Source organism: Malurus melanocephalus, unplaced genomic scaffold (genome assembly GCF_030028575.1).
Source record: "Malurus melanocephalus ecotype Western Australia unplaced genomic scaffold, MMel_1.1 scaffold_906, whole genome shotgun sequence".
NCBI lineage: Eukaryota > Metazoa > Chordata > Aves > Passeriformes > Maluridae > Malurus > Malurus melanocephalus.
Genome location: NW_026624138.1, coordinates 105,204 through 126,188, shown reverse-complemented (window position 1 = coordinate 126,188; position 20,985 = coordinate 105,204). Strand labels below are relative to the sequence as shown.

At 44.8% G+C, this 20,985-nt stretch overlaps 1 protein-coding gene across 1 annotated transcript in view; it reads left to right on the top strand.

Moving 5' to 3' along the window:
* Positions 1-3,077: 3,077 nt before the first annotated feature.
* INSR (insulin receptor) overlaps positions 3,078-20,985 on the top strand; it is a 49,335-nt gene continuing 31,427 nt past the window's right edge. Inside the window, exon 1 of the mRNA XM_057386075.1 lies at positions 3,078-3,631. Coding sequence (XP_057242058.1) covers positions 3,091-3,631 — 541 coding nt within the window. The 5' untranslated portion in view covers positions 3,078-3,090. The remainder of the gene's footprint in view (positions 3,632-20,985) is intronic.

Here is a 20,985-nt window from a genome sequence, read left to right as displayed (position 1 = left end):
TAAATGACCAAGATGTAAGATTTTTAATTTATCCAGTGATTTTTACTGGTGACTTGTATGGTGAATTCAGCCTTTCAGTTTCTTACAGGTCTTTCTTACTTCTCCTTTCAYGGAGAAACCACTGTCCTGACCTGCCACGCACTTTGTTTCCTTGGAAATACCAATGTTCTTTACTGCAGATAAATATTCAGAGTATTTCAGTCCTTCAGCCCAGGTTGGGATGTGCAGAAGCACAGTTTGGGGCACAGAGGTTGCTGCTGTCTGCTCATCACGTTGCCTTTCCCTCTTTTTTCCCAAGTACATCCTTAATCCTTGAGGCACCGTGTGCATTGGCTTTTTTCATCCAGAAAGCAATTTATGAAACGACTTGGATATAGTGCCAAAAAAATCCCATTGGGCAATAGCATTGCTTCAAATCCCATATTAGTATTGCCAATTTTTTTTTGTTGTTGCAGTCAGTGGAGCAAATTTTTGAATAATCATTAAGATATTTGCATAGAATTTGGTTTTAACCCCTACAGCAGTGGTTTGTGTTAAAACACGAGGAGTCAGASCACCCTAACTATGAAATATTTGTGTCCATGTCCATTTTGGAAGGTTGGGTTGTTGCTGGGTGATCCCTTGGAGCTGTGATGTGGTGGTTTTGTAGTTGGTGAACTTTACATACAGTGACAAAAAGAGGAAAGATCCTGTGTTTTCTGTTCTTAGTGGGGAGGGAAGACACTGGCTCAGCTGTAGACAAAAGACAGAATTCTTTGAGTGCATGCAGTCTTCAAAAAGGAAAAATTCATRAAGAATCCACCTGGATTTGAACATWAAGGTCTGGCTGATGGTTCTGTGAAGTTGATTTCAAAAGGGTTGTCCCAAGGAGTTTTGCTGTGCTATGCAGGCGTGGGGCTCCAGATTTCCTTCTTGATTTCTTACTTGTGCTTAGAGTTGAAAAAAAATTTCCCTATTCAAACTTCTTCCTTTTGCTGGTGCCTGGATTCCTATTATTCAGTTTACCTTCTCATTCATGCTTCATGCATTGGCTCACTTGGCCAGTTCTTTGGTTTCTGGTTCTCCTAAACAAACTGCCCAGATATTCAAGACGGGGAGATTTGCACCCTTGAGAAAAACAGTAACAAAAAAAGCTCCAACACCTCATCTGAAAAGAATGCTCAGGGCAAAAATTACTAAAGTAGTAAATGCCTGCTGTCAGCAGAGCCTGGGCAGGAGCGTGGGCTGTGTTCCTGTGCATTTCCAGGTTTTTCTSCTCCTTTCCCAAGCGCTACCATCTCCGGCCATTATTCTTTTCCWATCTTCCCCTCCCTACAACCATTCTAAACGAGTCCCTGTAATCCCCTGGCAGGAATTGCACAACCTCAGACGGGGTAGGTGTGTTGYTGGCAGCTGCCTAAAGAAAACAGCCCAGACATCTCTTCCCACTGCGAGCGCCAAGTGATGTCCCAGCGCCGCAGTCGTGATGGAGGCTGCAGGCAGRGACTCAAGATGGCAGGAAAAAAATGATGAAATGCTCTTGTTTTGTAACCATATAGCAGGGAATGTTCCCCGTTGTGGATTTCTTAACGCTCGAAGGCTGCTCGACCGAGAGGGTGCACGTGTCCCCAAACCGCGTGTTTGGGAAACGGCAACGATTCACCTTTTGTTAAAAGAATAAATGAACAAATAAATAAATGAAGCAATAAATAAATTAATAAATAAATGAATAAAGAGATAAATAAGCACATTCCCATTTTGTAACCCTATAGCAGGAAATGCTCCCCACTGTGGATTCCTTAATGCTCGAATCCTACTTGGCCAAGAGGGTGCACATGTCCCCAAACGGTGTGTTCGGGAAACGGCAACGATTCACCTTTTGTTAAATAAATTAATGAACAAATAAATAAATGAACAAATAAATAAATGAATAAATAAATGAATAAAGAGATAAATAAGCACATTCCCGTTTTGTAACCCTATGGCAGGGAATGCTCCCCGCTGTGGATTTCTTAACGCTCGAATCCTGCTTGGCCAAGAGGGTGCACATGTCCCCAAACGGTGTGTTCGGGAAACGGCAACGATTCACCTTTTGTTAAATAAATAAATGAATAAATAAATGAATAAATAGATAAATAAATAAATGTACTCCTGTTTTGTAACCATATAGCAGGACATCCTTCCCACTGTGGATTTTTTAACGCTCGAAGGCTGCTCGGCCGGGAGGGCGCACATGTCCCCAAACCGCGTGTTTGGGAAACGGCAACGATTCACCTTTTGTTAAATAAATAAATGAACAAATAAATAAATGAACAAATAAAAAAAATGAATAAATAGGTAAATAAATAAATAAGCACATTCCCATTTTGTAACCGGATAGCAGGGAATGCTCCCCACTGTGGATTTTTTAACGCTCGAAGCCTGCTCGGCTGAGAGGGCCGCATGTCCCCAAACAGCGTGTTTGGAAAACAGCAACGATTCACCTTTTGTTAAATAAATAAATAAATAAATAAACAAACACATTCCCGTTTTGTAGCCCTATAGCAGGGATTGTTCCCTGCTGTGGATTTCTTAACGGTCAAAGCCTGTTTGGCCGAGAGGATTCATGTGACCCCAAACCGCGTGTTTGGAAAATGGCAACAATTCCCCTTTCGTTTAATGAATAAATAAATAAATGAATAAATAGATAAATAAATAAATAAGCACATTCCTGTTTTGTAACCCTATAGCAGGGATTGTTCCCCACTGTAGATTTCTAAATACTTGAAGCTGTTTGGCTGAAAGGACCACGTGTCGTGAGCGAAGCTCAGTGTGGTTGGACAAAACCATGTGTTTAGAAAATGACAAAAATTAACCTTTTGTTAMATAAATTAATAAATAGATAAATAGTTAAATAAATGTACTCCTGTTTTGTAACCATATAGCAGGGAATATTCCACACTGTGGATTTCTTAATGCTCGAAGCTGAGAGAGTCACATGTCACGAGTGGAGCTCGGTGCCATTGGACAAAACGGCATGTTTAGAAAATGGCAAAAATTAACCTTTTATTATACAGATAAACGAATAAATAAATAAATGACACTGGGCTTTGCTTTCCAGTTTGCAGGAGCATGGACATCCGCAACAACCTGACCCGGCTGAACATGCTGGAGAACTGCACCGTGATCGAGGGCCACCTGCAGATCCTGCTGATGTTCAAAACCAAACCCGAGGATTTCCGCGAGCTCAGCTTCCCCAAGCTGACCATGATCACGGACTACCTGCTGCTGTTCCGTGTCTACGGCCTGGAGAGCCTCAAGGGGCTCTTCCCCAACCTCACAGTGATCCGAGGGACTCATCTGTTTTTCAACTACGCCCTGGTGATCTTTGAGATGGTTCATCTGAAGGAAATCGGCCTCTACAACCTGATGAACATCACCCGCGGCGCCGTGCGCATCGAGAAGAACAACGAGCTCTGTTACCTGTCCACCATTGACTGGTCCAGGATTCTGGATTCTGTGGAGGACAATTACATCGTGGCCAACAAGGATGACAAGGAGGAGTGTGGGGATGTGTGCCCGGGCACGGTGAAAGGGAAGAGCAACTGTCCCCCAACGGTGATCAACGGGATTTTCATCGAGCGCTGCTGGACGCACGATCGCTGCCAGAGAGGTGAGGACACGCTCTGGGGTCTCAGCTGGGGCTTTGCTGTTGAGTTTTGACCTGGCTGTGGCTGCCTCTGGATCCCTGGAAATGTTCAAGGCAAGGTTGGATGGGGTTTGGAGCACCCTGAGATAGTGGAAGGTGCCCCTGAAATGTCCAAGGCCAGGTTTGGATGGGGTTTGGAGCACCCTGAGATAGTGAAAAGTGTCCCTGAAGTGTCCAAGGCCAGGTTGGATGGGGTTTGGAGCACCCTGGGCTAGTGAAAAGTGTCCCTGAAGTATCCAAGGCAAGGTTGGATGGGGTTTGGAGCACCCTGAGATAGTGGAAGGTGCCCCTGAAGTGTCCAAGGCCAGGTTGGATGGGGTTTGGAGCAACCTGGGATATTGAAAAGTGTCCCTGAAGTGTCCAGGGTTAAATTGGATGGGGTTTGGAGCACTCTGGGCTAGTGAAAAGGGTCCCTGAAGTGTCCAAGGCCAGGTTGGATGGGGTTTGGCGCACCCTGGATTAGTGGAAGTTGCCCCTGAAGTGTCCAAGGTTAAATTGGATGGGGTTTGGAGCACCCTGGGTTAGTGAAAAGTGTCCCTGAACTGTCCAAAGCCGGGTTGGATGGGGTTTGGATTAGCCTGGGACACAGTGGAAGTTGTCCCTGCCCATTGGGATGGGGCAGGATGGGCTTTGAGGTCCCTTCCAACCCAAACCATCCTGGGATTCCTGGAGGGCTGACAGGTACCTGGTGATTGCTCCCTGTCAGCACAGATTCCTAAAAGCAGACTCCAACCTGGCATTAATTAGAAGGTGAAGAGAAAACCTTTGGGATGGGGCTCTTGGAGCAGCTCTTTCTGCCTGGATAAGGTATCCAGAAATGTGAGTTTGCTTCCTCTCAGAATGAGGAGCTGCCCAGAGCTCACCATTTTAATGGGCTTGGAGTGTTTTGTGTAACAGTTGGTGCTCTGAGCATCTTTGTCAGGGTTTGGGTGGGGAGGGAAAGTCCAGATTGACTCAAAGGGTGCAGCAGGTGGAAAGTCTGGGGAAGAGTGGGAAAGAGCCTCTGTGGAATAAACCCCATTGTGGAAAGGTGCAATTCCATCTTCACCAAAACCTTCCCACCACAAAAAGGTGAGAAATGTGGATGAGTGAGCAGCATTTGCACAGAGGAGAAGCTGAAGTCAGAGCTGAAGGGGGAGGGAGAAGAAGGAGAGAGGACCTGGAAGGGGTAGAGGGTGAAATAACAGGGGTTTTGGTTCAGGGTAGAAACTGTGTTCCAAAAACTCACTGCTGTTGCCACCCCAGTCCTCAAATGTATTAGAATTGCTTGTTAGAATTTAGAATTTCACACAGATTTGTTTTTTCCAAACTTGGAACTGACCTTGAGTTTAGCTTTAATTACATATTGGCCTTGATTGGTGTTAAATCTGCCTTGACGGGGAGCAAAGTGAACTGAGGTGAGAGTGACACATTTAGGGTTGTCTGCCTTTCTCGTGCATCCCAAATGAACCAGTGTGTCCTGAGACGAAATTAGGAAACTTGTGGGTTGGAGAGAAATCCTTGCCAAGCTTTAAAGGGCAGCTCCAAGTGCTAAGTGCCAAATTTGAGGAGGAATTCCTACCAGTGTGCACAAACTAATGCAATTAATGTGGTTTCCCCTCTGCTACTCCTCACCCCAAAATCRTCCAGCTTCCTTTTAAAGCAAGTGGTTATTTTTTCTGTGGCCAGAATGACGGGGTAGGAGCAAGAAGATGCGAGCGTGTACGTGTGTGTTCCTTTTTTAAAATGAAAAATAAGATTGTGAAGCATTTTATTTATAAACTTTGGGCTGTGCAGTTACATCAGCATTGAAACCTGGTTTCTTACACATTTTATAGAAATGTGCTGTGTTTTCTGCTGTTTCATAAGGTCCAACTTTTTCGGTGCCTGGACCATAATGTCCCTCATTCCTGTGAATTTTCTGGACCTGGAATGGATGGTTTTCCCCATTAAACAATTGCTTATTTCTGTGAAATCTGGAGGAATATGATATTTTAATGGTAATTTTTTATCACTGGGACAAAAATCTCATCTGCTGAACCTCTGGTGTGAGAGTTTGTGGGAGKACACCTGCCCAGTACCTGCCTCAGCTCGGCCACCACATCTGTTTGACTCAAAAATTGAGATTTTAATCAAAAAATTGTTTTAAAAATCAGTCAGCAGAGATGCTCCCAGCTGGTTTTCCATGTCCCTGGCACAAGGAGCAGCAGGGGAGGGATGCTCCTGCCTGTTTGGGCAGTGCACTTCCCAAACCTCTTAACAAGTGTTTGGATTTGGATTTGAATTCTTTGTTTGCTGCTGTTCTGCTGGGCAGGGATCTGTGTGATCCCCCCCTTGTGACACCTGCCCTGTGCTGCTGCCCTTGTTTTGGCAGCCTGGAACCTCTTGGAGTTTTTTTTTTTTTTGTGTGTTTGTGAGGAGCCTTCATCCCCTGAGCACACGAGGGTGGAGATGAAGTGACATTTATTTTGTGAACCTGCCTCCTCTGTTCTCGTGCCAGCCCTAATGCAGCTTTAGCATGTGTAATTGTTTTGTCAAGATTATTAAAAGCTTGTGTGGATTGTGTTTGGGCTTTCCTTAGCCCGGAGAGCCTCRCAGCAGCTCYCAGTGAGTGCCCAGGGTATTGAAAKYRTGAAATCTTCCCCTCTGCAGCTTATCTGGGAATCTTCAGTGCTGAAGTCTCTGCTTTTAAATATATTCTCTGTTATTTTTTCTCTTTATCTCCAAACCAGAATGAAATGTAGCAATTTCAGTACCATTTTCACAGGGAAGTTTGGTTTTTTGTGGAGTTTTTACCCAGGTTATTTGTTTCTTTTATGAAACTCAGTGTAGAATCTCCTGCTTTTTGTTGGTTTTTTTTCTTTTTTTTTTTACATCTCTGAATGGGAAGTTGCTGCTATCTCAACCAGGAGAGCAGTGCTGCCCAGGGACTGGGAAAAAACCCTTAAAGGATATGTAAATATTGATTGTTTGGATTTTACAGAGTGGGTGTCAATTGACAGAGACGAGTCCCAAACTGACTGGCTTTTCCAGCCTGCTCAGCTTGGAGTTTTGCTGGAAAATATTGGGAGATGGGCAAGAAATTTGGTGTGGGAAGGCTGGAAAATGTCACAGAAAATTGGTGCAGCCAGGTGGGGATTGGTCTCTGCTCCCAGGGGACAGGAACAGGAGAGGAAACAGCCTCAAGTCATCCCAGGAGAAGTTTAGATTGGAAATTGGGGGAAATTTCTTTATGGAAAGGGGCAGTCGTGGAGTCCCCACCCCTGGTGATGCTCAGAAGCAGCAGGGATGTGACACTTGGGGACAGGGTCAGTGACAAACACAGTGGCAGTGCTGGTTGATGGTTGGACTGGAAGATCTTAAAGGTTTTTTTTTCCAAGGATTTCCAAGGTTTCTTCCAATCTGAAGGATTTTGTGATTCTCTGGAAGGTCCTTTGTGTGTGGGAAGGGGCAAAGTTGGGTCCTGGTGTCCCCCATCTCTTCCCCACCATCCCCTGCCCTCCCTCCCCACCTCCCATCCTCCTGCACCTTTGATATCTCTTTATTGAATCCCAGTTAACTCCAAAACAGACTCTTCATTTAGAGCATAGAATTATCTCCAAGGCACCCATCCAAGCCTCTGAATCATCCCTGGAGCTACAATTCCAGCCCGGAAATTTTTATTTATTTTATTTGTATTTTTTTTCAGTTGGTGATAACGTGTTCAGGACAGCAAAGTAAAGGATCTTTTTACAGACGTTGGGGCAAAGGTTGGGGATGAAACCAGGGGGGAGGAACTGAAATAATTTCTGGGCAGCTGCACCCTTGGAAAAACCAATTGCAGTGCTGAGAACTCCCTGTCTGATGTGTAGGTGGATGCTCCATGGGTTGGGATCTGTCAGGATTTGCTTCCTCAGGGTTTTCTTGATTTTTTTTCCCCTAAATCACTCACATTGGTGTGAAAACCGAGGCGGTTCAGTTCAGGCCAGCTCATGTTATATTTTGGGTAGGCAGGCAGGGAAATGTGTAGTCTGTTTGGAATTTGGGTCTAGCCTGATGCTGTTTATGGCAGCCAAGTGCTGTTCCCGTTCTGGGGGTTTTGTACCTCCTCACTGACATTTTTAACATTAATTTTTTTTTCACATATTCATTTTTTTTATTGCCATCCAAATGTACTCCCTGCTCCTGCACTGCAGAGAGTGTTTTTGCTGAAGAATGCAGACAACAAAAATGCTGCAAATGCCACGTCCTAGACCTCGGTCTGGATCTGCCAAACATGATTTTCATATTTCGCATTTTTTCCACGTTGGAGTTTGTAATTTTTTTTTTTTCTATATGTCTGTCACTCCTCTTGCGGAAGGAACAATTCCCTGTGAAATAGGATTTCCTGCCAATTCTCCCTGCAGCCAGGCTGCTCTGGCCATACAGAACTTGGAGCAGCCTGATGGGTTTGACAGTCTAATTATAAAGCTTTTATTGCACTCGGGTCACGTGCAAGTGGAGGAAGGAAAAATGGAATAAAATAAAACAAAAAAAGACCAGCAAAATGATCTGCAATATCAGGCAGTGCCTTGGTGAACATGGAAGGGCCACATTCCTGGGATAGAAGGATGGATATCTGAAATATTTTTGATAGTGATAGGAAAAGAGGGAATGGTTTTAAATGAAAAGAGGAAATATTTAGGCCAGATGTTAGGGAGAAATTCTGTGCTCAGAGGRTGGGGAGGSCCTGGYACAGGGTGCCCAGAGMAGCTGTGGCTGCCCCTGGATCCCTGGCAGTGCCCAAGGCCAGGCTGGACAGGGYTTGGAGCACCCTGGGACAGTGGAAAGTGTCCCAAAATGGGCTTTAAGATCATTCCAACYCAAACCATCCTGGCACTCAATCCTTAATTCTGTGAACTAAATGCTTCATTCCTTAAAAAATAAAATTAAATACACGTTGTTTCTGTTCATCCTAAATGAAACCTTTGTAGGAATCCCTCACCGGCTTAATCCTGAGATTTCTTGCTACCAGTAAATTGGAATTAGGAGTGTGGCTGTTTCAGGTCTGTCAGTAGACTCCTTTTTTCCATCTATTATCTCGTTTTGTGTGATAAAAACAAACTTTATTTCTCAATTAGCACCATTTGGAATTTGTGGCGAAGTATGAACTTTGTGGAAAGTTGGTGAAACAATTTGTGTCCAATGAGGAGGACATGAAGCAGATGGAAAGGTTGAGGCTCTGCAATAACTGACAGAGAAAGAGCTCCTGAAGAAAGGTTCTGTGTGAAAATAATAATGTTTTTCCATGGTTTTCATGGGATTTCTGGGGCTGTCCTGTGTCCTGGTCTCGATAATCCTTGTGGGTCCCTTCCAAATCAGGATATTCTGTGAGATTTTTTTTTTTTAATTATTATGTTGAGAAACAGGTCTAGAAACAAATGGATACAACAAGATCTGTCTTTAATTTCCCTGTGATTTATCCGGGGAATATTCTGGAACAAATCAGGGACAGGTGAGGAACCGAGGAATCTCTTTGTTCCCAAGTCCAAGCACCACAAAAAAGCCCTGAGAAAAAAACATCTCAGAGCCTGAAACATCTTTAAACTTCTGCAAATCAGAGAGAGCAGCACCAGCAGAAATTCTGCCCCTCCGACCATCTTCAAGGCAGGTTGGAATAACAAAGTTCAGAGGTGTGTGTGGGAAACGCTCTCTGCTGTTTACTTAGGTAGAAATATTACTTAGCAACAGTTTCCTGTCATTTTTATGCGCTGGGAATTTCAGCTCTGGAGTTTTTTTTTGCTTTCGCACGGGAAAGGGGTCTCGGAGCGCYCAGCGGCCTCGGCCAACCTCGAGGGTGAGATATTTTTAAAGCTTCAAACACAAAGGAAATTTTTCCAGTTGCTGTTACATGAAGTGGAAGTGTTCCTTTTCTTTGGAGATCTGATAAGGGCTGGGTTTTTTTTGGGTTTTTTTTTTGTTTTTTTTTTTGCTTTTTCCCTTGCTCTGACAAATGCCAGATGGAAGCTGACACCGGATAATCTCGCCGGGGTGTCTGAGCTGAGCCTGCCAAAGTCCAGCTTTATTGAGTCTGTGCTTGGGACTGGGGTGACACTTTGCCAGYACTGAGACATCCTAAACGAATTCACTTCAGCTCATTAAGAGATTTGTGGTGTTTGGGGTTGTGATACAGCCCAGAATTGGGGGAGAATGGGTGGGGAGATGCCTCTGTACAAATAATTGAGGATATTCTCTTTTGGGAACACCAAACGAAACTGAGGAAGAAGCACCTGGAGCAGCTTTTCTGCACTGAACTGGGGTGATGCAAGACTGGCGGGTTTTGAGATAAAGGGTTTCAACTTGCTGAGAAATCCCCACCTGGTGTTTCTTCAGATTCTTCACTGCTGCACCTTCACTTAAATTTAGGGTCGGGGAGTGAAGATTTTCTTCTCCTGCCCCAGTTCCCAACCAGCAATTGGGACACAAGCTGTCTCATGGCATCCTTAAAACTGTAAATACAGAGAATTCCTCCCCATAGGTAGAGATCTGAACTCCTGCACAGAAGTCCTGTCAAGGCAAAGCTTTTCTGGCGAGTTAAAAGGATGAATGGAGTATTTTGYTGCTGTAACAGTGAAAATTGGGGAAGTTTTCACCTTGTTTGGTTCAAGCTGTTATTTTAATACTTTCACCCTTAGCTTATCACCAGATCAGTTATTGTTTGAGGTGTMTTGGGGAGGCTGAGAGGAGTTCAGTGTCTCATGCACTGGTTCAGCACTGAAGATGCTCAAGATGTTCTTAAATCACAGCACTGATATCAGCTCTTTGTGAGCTCCAGGGGTGCCTSAGGTAGAACTTTTCTCTCTTCAAGAACAGTTCCAAGTTCCCTTTTTTTTTTGCTTAAACAGGGGAACCTGCACTACCCCCTGTTAGATAAAAATCTGCAGACTGAGTACTCCTGGCAGACACATTCTTTGGAAAATGCTGCAAGGKGGAAGTCAGAGAATGTAAAAAAAATGAGAATAATTATAGTGAGTGGCAGAATTCACGTGTGCTGGTTGTGCATGAATGGGAGAGCAGGAAATGGCTCACCTGGTGTGATGTGTTTGTTCAGGGAGGAGGAGATGTGTTCCATTCAGAGAAAATCCTGCTGGATGTTCAGGGTGCTTTGGTGACCTAAGAAAGGATAAGGAATTGGCCAGCTTGGATATCCTGTGTGTTTTCCTCCCTTTTTCATGATGGCAGGACAATGAAATCCTGCATTTTAAATATTTAAATKMATTTTAAAAGTGTTTTAAATCAAGTACAATTGATGCTGTTTCCCGGATTTCAGCAAAATGAACAGAATGAATGTAAGTTGTGTTTTGGAACAACAGTCTTTGATTTCACAGGGAAAGGCCTGGAAATCTTTGTTTTCAAGGCTGTGAAGGGTTGGTGAACTGTTGGGTCTGTACAAAGAGGTGCATTCAGCGTGTGTGATAGACCAACTGAAATATGTCACTTGGCAAAGCTCTCCAAAACATCTTTCCCCATCAGGAATTGGATTTGACAGGGATTGCCTCTGTAAATAATTGCTGTGCTTAAAAAAAACCCCAACAAAACACAAAACCCCCCCAAAAAAACCACAAAAAAGGTCAAACCCCACCCTCCCCCAGGTGTGAGCAGCAAAAAAAAAAATGTTTCTAATTGAAAGGTTGAGGGTTTCAGGAGCTTTTGATTAATTACAGAGCTGGGGAATAACCASCATGTCCTGGAGGAAGCAACACTCACCCTCCTCTCAACTTCTAACAATAGCTGGGTACAAGTTCAATGATTAGGCTTCCCAATTATATCCTATAATTGTCTGCAAATTCCCACCGAGGGATGTGAATGAACTCGCTGGGATGTTGATGCTGCTTCATTAAGGCTGTTGGGGAGGTGGGGAAAAAAAAAAAAAAATCAGCTCAGGGCAAGTTGTGGGGTCCTGGCTGGGCTTGCCTGCTTGGGACCAGCCTGTGGTTATTGCAGTTACTGCTCTGATCCCARATTTTYGTCTGGCATTGCATAAGTGTGCAGGGAGATGCTGGATCACAGCCATAGATTGGGTTTTTATCTCCGTTTTTGAGGTGAGGGTGCTGTGGGGCACCGGGCTGACGTCGCTGCAGCGTCCTGGGCTTGGCTTTTCTTTGGGCTTGTGACACTTAAAACAAACAGAGAGTTCATTTTGGCTCTGTTCAGGGCTTCAGTGATGGCTGGGGGCTTGAATGGCTTCATAGGAAGGGTCTGGGTTCCTGGTGAATGTGGGTTTGAGCTGACAGAACAGGGCAGGACACTCAGCCCCCTCTCATATCCAGAAATAATTGCAATTGGGTGCTCTATTAACAAATACCCTCTGTATGCTCAGCAGGAATTCCTTAATTTGAGATTCTTTATTTCCCTGCCTCCTGAGCACCTTGAGGGGGTGAAGGCTCTGAGGAAGAAGAAGTTTTGAAGAAAATCCCACCAAAGAGTTGGAAAGAAAGTCCAGCTAGGATAGCATTCAGCAGAACATTGGGATTAATTCTCTTCAACAGTTTTTAAAAAACTCAGGCTGTGCATGGTTTTGGTGCACTCCAGGAAAAGAAATGTGATTTTAATCTTGGGTATCRTGCTAGAGGTGTCCTTTTCCAAGGATGCCAAGAGCTGTATGCTCCTCTGGAATTAAAACTCAGGCAGTTGGAGCTKGTGCAGAGCTCAGCTTTCATGTCATAGAGTGCTGGCAGGTTCTGGACAGGTGAATTGTGACCCTTCTCAGGAATTATACCTGGGAAGAATCACAATTTGTCCATGGGCATAAAGAGGCTGGCAGGTATTTAATAAGGTTGGTCTGGTGGAGGGGGTCTAACTTGTAAGGTTTTTTTGGTTCGATTTGGAGGCACCTGGAGCGTGGCCACGCTGGAATTTCAGGGTCCTGACGTGATGAGCTGAGCCTGAGCTCAGCCTACAGCACAAGACTGATGGTTTTTAAGTCAGAGTTGAGGCAGTTTTGGGAATGGGTTTGTCAGAGATCAGGGAAACACCGCGAGCTGAGCAGCAGCGTCTGCGCTTCTGCCTTCTGCTCCCTCSTGCTCCTCTCAGGTCACTTTGCTCCAACCCCTGGGCACGATTCCTCATTTTTAGTGGCTTTAAAATGTGAATTTTAGGCAGGAGGGAGGAGGTTGGTCCCAGGATGTTTATCACAACAAAACCTGCTGGGCTGTAGGGTGTGAGGAAGGGAAGGTTCCCTGCCTGAGGGAGCAGGCAGGGTTTGGAGTWGTGCAGCTGTCATTTCCTACTTGATTCCTGATTTTTTAATATGTTTTTTTTTAATCTGGTTTTGCAGTTGTGGTAGTTCAATTGTTGCAGTGCAAGGCTCTCACCCTGCAGGCAGGGTCCCAGGGAAGGAGCTGGGGCTCTCCAGAATTCCAGAAGTGCAGACTCTCCTTCCAGAATCTGGGTTTGGATTCTGAGAGGAAGGAGTTGGGTGCTGGGATGTGACATCCTCACCTGGCACTTGGGTGACACAAAATGGGGCTGGCTCTTGTGTGTTTGCTGGCTGATTTTCCCCCATGGGTGTGAAGAGCCCAAGTGTGACCCTGCGTGTTCCAGGGATGGATTATTTGGTGTCTGGGGCAGAGCTGCTGAACTTGGCAGTGTCTCTCCCAATAATAATGATTACATTATTTATTAAATAATTATTATTTATTATTATATAATGTGAGTGAAATGCCATCAGCTTCGGGGTTGTTTGTTCTGAAATTTCTGCCGGGACTGAGAGTTCCCTCAGCAACCTTGCAGCAAAAACAGCAAATTGCAGCTGTTGCCCTGACCTGGGCATTGGGAAGTCCCTCACACAGAGGCTCCAGACAAACTCTGTCCTATCAGCAGCACTTTATGATTAATAAAATACATAAAGAATGTTTGCACTCAAAGGTGGGCTTGATGAGAAAATCTCAGGAATTATGCAGGAAGCTTTATCCCTGTGTGTTGTTTCCCAGGAATAAGGCACGTGCAGTTCCACGGACATCCCCAGGATAACAAAGCATTTTTCTGTTCTCATTTTCAACTTCATTAAACACATCCTCATTGCCTTATGCACAGCAAGGATTTTAATACTTCATGAGCAACKAAAGGATTCATTAAAATTTGAGTATCAGACAAATGTTCTTCTTGTCTTTCCTGTAAAGACAATGCAATTATATTCTCTGGGTAGTGAAAACACTGAGCAGTGATTTAAGGAAATGAGCAGGATTGGTTTTTTCTGGTCTTCAGTCATTTTTCTGAATGTCATCTCGCTGAAGCGTGGCTGATCACTCTGATGTGTTTACACAGCTTCAGTTTGGGATGGAGGAGTCCAAGAGYTCCCTTTAAGTACCCCTGAAAAGCTCCCAGAAGCCAGAGAGGAAATGGAGCTGCTCAATGTGATGTCTGACTGTCTGAAAGTCTCGCCCAGCGGAGCCTTAACRGGGCTTAAAGGAATAAGGGTTTTGTTTTAAAACAGTGCTTGAAGGGAAKCCTTTAAAGCTCCATAAACTATTTTTCTGATCATTCAATTCCCTGGATTTTAGGCTCTGGGAATCTGTTTCTGGCAGAGGGGTGCGTGGCACGCAGGACAGTATTACCTGGAGACTTTGGAGAAAAAGCAATTTATGTGGAAACTGAAACARCTTCTCACCTCATCAGCATCTCCACAATTATTAGATTAACACAAGAACTGCCATGTGTAGATTTTCCTGAGGTTTTTCTTCCCCACTCCAATAACCTTATCTCCAGAGCTGCTTAAATAATTTGTGCAGCGTTCAGCTCCTCTCTCAGCACTCAGATATCGAGTTTCCAGCACACAAACCCAATCCATTCGAGCCAGGTATCTGCACCAAGTGTCAGTTTTTGTTCTGGGAAATACAAAATGTTCTCCTGTGAGCCAGCACAGGGTGTGAATTCGGTGGGTGTGATAAGAAAAACGTCCCCATGTTTTGCATGGCTGGAGGAGGAGCGGCTGTACCACGCTCCTCACTCAGCTGCACCCGTGGAGAGCTGGTTGTTTTTCCACATCCTCCGGTCTGTGATAACAAAAACAGCTTCAGATTGTGTTTCTCAAACACGCTGTGSGTCTCTGGGTGCTCAGATTTGCTGGTGACTCTCTCTCTGTGRTGGGAGCACCTCTGCCCACCCCGAGCCTTGGCTCAAACACCAAACCAGGTGTGTTTGGGTTTTTGGTGCTGGAGAGGCTGAGCAGGATCCAGCAATATCTGCTCAAACTGAGTGTTTTGCTTTGCTCTGGGTGTCCTGGGTGTGGGCCTGGGTGCCATCAATCTCTCCCTGGCACTGCCAGGTTTTGGKCCCYTCRTTGTGACATCCATGAACTTCAGCCRGCCRGTGCAGGAAGTGCCAYGAGGCAGAATTAAACTTTAGGATGGGTTTAGACCAACAGCCWTCAGAAATGTCTTAGATGGAGTATCTGAGGTGGCCTGGGACAGGTGGGTGGCATCTCCAAAGCTCCTTGGGCTCCCTTCCATTGGCAGATTGGTTCTGAGCTGAGACTTGAAACCTCAATGAAGAAAAAGACTCTTTGTCCCTGGAGGAGCTGATATGGCTTCAGTTGACTCATAGAGCAGAGTCCCATCTCATTTTCCTGCTAGATAATGCTGAATTTTGATAATTTTTTTTCCCCAAAGGGCTCTCTCTGTTGGAAGGTGATTCCCAAAGTGAGGAAATGAGGAATGGGTGGGTGTGTGGCTGTGGCATCAACCAGAGCAGCTCTGAATGGTCCTCAYTGCCCTTCCTGTGCCCTCAGTGATGGCCAATTTTAGTTTAAAAGCTTGCCACMCTTTTAATACATCAAAATTTTCAGAATTCTGACCGTTGACAGTTGGAGCCATCAAATATTGTAGAAGAAGGATTGAGAATCCAAGATCTCCCCTAAGTTCAGTTGGGATGATTCAGTTCYCCTGTGTTGGCCTCGTTGAGTTGGCACAACCAGTTTGGCATTAAATCCCTCCAGATTACAACTTTCYCTTGCATAATTTACAAGGAGAAACAGATTAATGGCCTCCAAGGGTGGCTTGTGCAAYGCAGTTAATGGTTTTTGTGCTCGTCTCCAGTCGTTTGGTTTTCCTCAGGGTTGTGTTTGTGTGACTTTTGGTAATTTTTTTATCATTTCTCATTTGGGTTGGGGCAGCAGAGGGATGTGGCACAGTCACAAAAACCTTCAGGGATCAGAGTGAGGGGAAGATGGTGAGCCAGTGGATTTMTGGATATTTGGGATAATTTGCATTGGTACTCAGTGAATTCCTCAAAAATGGTCACTGCTGCTGGTTTGAGAATGATGAGGGCAAGTAGTAAATAAAAATACATCAAAATACATCAAAATGCATCAAAATACATCAAAATACATCAAAATGCATCACGCATCACTTGACTCTGCAGGCAAACAGGGTCTATTTTGGTGCTGCTGAGGAAATTCTTACGCCTGGAAATAAAGGAAATAAACCATGGTGAGTTTTGGGTGAACAGGGGAGGGTGTGCAAAGCCAGGAGGACTCAAGGAGCTGAGAGAATTTTTTGTGGGCGCATAAAATCAATGGGTTTGACACTGGCAACGAGGTGCTGCTTCCATCTCTGCTTTCCAYGGATCAGATATGGCCTTGGGAAAAATTATTGGAAGTTCAGGGTAAACTGTGGCATCTGTTAAGTGTGTGAAGGTTTGTGTAGAGTGCAGAGTTTGGGGTGGATCTGCAGGGGAAATCAGGGGAGSATGGATGTGTTAGGGAGGGGAGGCTGGAAGGGGGATCTGGAGAATGAAAAGAGGATGTGGAGTGAGAAAGGGGGATCTGGAGAATGAAAGGGTTCTGGAATAAGAAAAGAAGATCTGGAGTGAGAAAGGGGGATCTGGAATGAGAAAAGGGAATCTGGAATGAGAAAGGCAAATCTGGAGAATGAAAGGGGGATCTGGAATAAGAAAAAGAGATCTGGAGAATGAAAGGGGGGTTTGGAATAAGAAAAAGAGATCTGGAGAATGAAAGGGGGGTCTGGAATAAGAAACAGAGATCTGGAGTAAATCCCATTCCTTTTTCCACCCTGTTTGTTTTCAGTCCTGTCACCCACAAACACAAATTCGGTTTCGGTGTCGATGTTTACGATTCATGGCTGCGCTGTGAAATCTGCCYGGATTAAAATCTTAACCTCTGCCTGACATTTCTGCAGAGATCATTAGTTATCAGCATAATCTCCTTGTGGTTAATCTTATACTTCCTCCCATTCCATTGCCTTTCTCAGTTATGGACAGCTCACTTTTTGCTGTAAACCGCGCCTCTTGTTTTGGTGTGGATTTTTGTTGTTTTCTGTCTGGATTACGTTTATATAACGTATCTAAAATTCCATCTTCCCCACGTGTCAGCATAGCTTTCGTTCTTTCATGCCTTGTTTACTACAACATCCTTCCCCGTGGCCTTGAGGAAAGGAATCTCGTTCCTCCCTTATCTCTGCAGAAAGCCGAGGTTGGACGTTTCGCCTCGTGCCTCGATCGTATCGCYCGTCCTTTGGAGCACGAGGGGTTTGTTGGTAAAAGGAATAACTTGTTTTTGGAAAAATCAGGTGGATCTCAGGTTTAAACCATCACTGAGTCCTTCTRTGTGTCTCCATTTGTCTCTTTTTCTCATACCAGCTCMCAGAATCAYGGAATGATGGAATATCCTGWGCTGGAAGGTGATGYCTAWAAGTCTGGCTTTACCTAAAGAACCTGGACAGAMTTGAGAGAATYCAAAGCAGTTCTGTTATTGCAGGGCCTTCAGGGCCATCCAGGSCAGTCCCACACCCACAATGGACAATGGCTCACGGCTTTTTCACCCTTTCTCACTTTTGTCCATTTGCACAAAATCGGGGCTGAATCCTCCAATTGCAGCTGCAGCCAATGCAGTCAAAAACTCCAACTTGGCTCCCCCCAATTCTCTCTTGTTTCCATCTCTTGGGGCCTGGCCCAGGGAGGTGTCCTTGAGTTTGGGGCTGCAGAGGAATTGTTTTGTGTAAAAATGGGAGAGCAGGAGCTCAGCACTGTCTGTGGAGTCTGGARTTAAACACTGAASRATYCCAGGGTTACAGAGACATGGAAATAGAGAARCTGAAATCCTRARGCATCAAAGGGACCCAMAAGGACCATCACTTATTTTCAGGACATGGCCTGGACCACTTTTCTGAGTAATTTGGTTGTTCTGGGGCTGCAATGAGGGTGGAGGTTTGGCAGGTGCAGGTTAAAGTGAACAGGGATGTTTACAAGATGCTGTACATCGGAGAGCAATAAACAGTTAAATATTAACAGGAGGCTTTCACGAGGCTCCCAGGTGGCATCAACCGTTGAATGATAACACCAAATCCTTGRGTTGTAATAAGGATTGAAATTTAACAAACCATAACAACAGAAAAAACAACCTGTGAGTAAAATGACGATCAAAGCTTTACAGGGAAATGCCCCAAATTAACGTTAAAGACTCTTGGTCTAAATTACAAATTGTCTCTTGTGCTGTACAGAATAAAGTACAATTTATTGCCTGAAGATGTGCCAATTTTGGGGCTGGCATCTTGAAAACCCCCCCAGCCAGCAAGCAGAGGTGGGTGGTTATTTCTGATCCCTCACACTAAGCTCCCATGTAATTTTGAACACAAAGTACAAGGAGCARGCTTGACCTGCTTGCCAGAGAATGGCACAACAGCACTGTTGTAGACACTGGGTAAAGTATTTACAACTCCTGCTCGCTATCCTGGCGTGCACTTTGTGACACTTGTGCCACCTTCAACAGTCACTGCTGTGTTTTCAAATCAAACTCTGTGTTTGGGCAGTTTGAGCTCRATGGCCAACAGCTTTGCTTGATTCCTGCAAGTTGTTTGTACCTGCGTGGGCAATCAGCTTGATTGAAAGGTGCCAGGAGAATGAAAACAGACTTAGTCTTGAGTTTTAATTTCTTCATTAATTCTTTTTTTTTTTCCATGAAAGCATGAAAACTTTCAGTGTTTTGCCTTGAGGGGCTTTGCAGCCATGGTGTGAACACCACACACTCTGCTTAAAATGCACAACAGGAAAATGTTTCTTTGATGATCTTTGTTCTGTCTGGGCAATATTAGGGATATCTGAGTGGGAAACATCTCTGTGTAAATAGTTGGGGTGACAGAGGGGAGTAGGGATGAAAACGTTCAAGGGAGAGAAACAGAAAAATCTAAAAAAAAACCAGGAAAATGAGAGGCTGTACTGAGGGTTCAGTGGAAGAAGATGGGAGCCTTCCATAGCTGAGGTCTGTAGCCCAAGAAGTCCTGTCCCCAAGAATAAGAGATGATTTTGGGMTGTGGAATTCCATCCAAGGGACCTGAATTTACACAGGGCTTGGCACAGCCCTGCCTTGTGCTSGGTGTGCAGCTGGAGCAGCTCCTTTGCAAAGGTTGGCACTTCTGGGAAGGAGAAGAACGAGTGACCAAAAACATCGTGGTCTGTTGAGGTTGGTGACTCCTCTAAGCTTCACCATATTGAGATGATTTTCATATATTTTATATATTATTTAAGTAARATGTGTGTGTACGTATGTGYGAGCTCCTCTTAGCACGCTTCCCATATTCCTTGGTGTAATTCCCGTGGGAGTAAATACTCAYTTGCAGAGAAATGCCCTTCCAGCAGGTGTAGTGCAGGAGATAATGAATTTCCCCCAGCTCAAACAGCAGCAGGCTGGCACGGAGGAGGCTGTTTGTGGAGACATCTCCTGTTATCTGCCCCTTTCCTCTGCAAACAGCCCAGCTCAACCTTTCCCGTATCTCCATTCTCCCGCAGCCCCYGCTATCACAGCTGGACGAGGTGGCACACCACTCCAAACTCTTTTATCTTGCCTAAAACTCACATTTGCTGCTCCTCACWGGTCCAGCATCCCCGGGGGTTCAGCTGTTCCTGGCCAAGCCCCGGCCCCGGTTTGGAATATCTGAGATGTTCCGTGTCCTTCCAGTTGAGCACGTAATTTTTGAAAGGCTTGGGAGGAGAAACAATTCATTTTTTTTTCTTATCCTTACTGATAGATGAGATAAGAGGTGTAATGTTGTCCTGAGAAATGTCAATGGGAAGAGTTTCCTTGACGTTGGAGCGAGCGTGTTGTTTTTGGAAGTCACTGTCCATGGGAAGGGAGGCACCTGCAGTTAATTTTATCTGTTCCTGTGTAAATAGGGACCTCCTCACATTCCCAGCTCGCAGTTCAGAGGGGTCACGGCTTTATGTACTGTAATATTTTATAAATAACGCTTTATTTTAGTGCTGATTGTAAAATCTGGGGTTTGTTTGGYGCTGGTGCCAGAGCTGCAGCCCTTTGTTGTGGGTGGCAGACTCGAGTGGATGTCTTTGGGAAGGGCTGTTCCTTGGCTGCCTTTGGCACTGGGGAGAAGGGAGGATGAGTGTTTTCAGAGCAGCTGAGCCCTGGGAACAAGTGACATCAAATTTACTTGAGCATCTYGTGATATTTCCTGAATTTTGCTTGACCACCGCGGCCAGCGCCGGGCGTTGCCGGCGGGATTTTGGTATCACCCCGTTGACTCTTTATTTTTTTGTTCTCTCCCAGTTTCTCCATTTATTTTGTASGTTCAGGAAGGGCTGGGGGAGCTGCTGTTGTTTGTCACCAAGGAGATCAAAAGTCCTTGTGCTTTTTTACAGTCCACTGGAGCTCTCCAGCCCCGTCCCTCCCAGGCACGTTCCTGTGCAGCCCAGGGCTGCTGCTGCTGCTGGGCTTTGGGGCTGATGTTTCTCCTTCTCTGGCCTCTGTGACATGAAGAAATAATTGCAGGAATAAGCCACAGCACAGTGGGGTTTGCAGCACCATGGTTTTCTTGCAGCAGCCTTCTGTCCACCCACTCCGCTGTGGTTTTTAGATTTATTTTTTGCTTAGTCTTCACCAGTTTTGCTTAATTTAATAGCTCTTTTCAGCCTTGTGATACATTAATGCACTGGGYATTAGGTGTTGTGTTCAGATAAAATAAATGCTTACAAGCAAATAGATGATCATGAGTAGAAAAAAAATAAAAAATTGGTTTAGGGATAAAAAGTATGTTTATAYGACATATAAATTGGTTTAGGGCTAAAAATTACATTTTTAGGACAAGTAGCACTTAAATACTTACTGAATCAGGGGTCTTCCTGACAGAAAGGGAATAAGTGACAGAGGAAAAGCAATCAGGTAAAAAATACTGTGTGTGTACAACAGGGTTTAATACWTCATTTTATCAGGAGTAAGATCCATATGGATTTCCGCAGCAGCGATGCCGCTTGCTCGGCACTTGCAGCAGGAAACAAGCCCAGGCTCTGTAGTACCAAAAAAAGATCACATGCTTGCAACACACTGAGGAGTGACTGCCGGGGGCGATTAGTCCTTG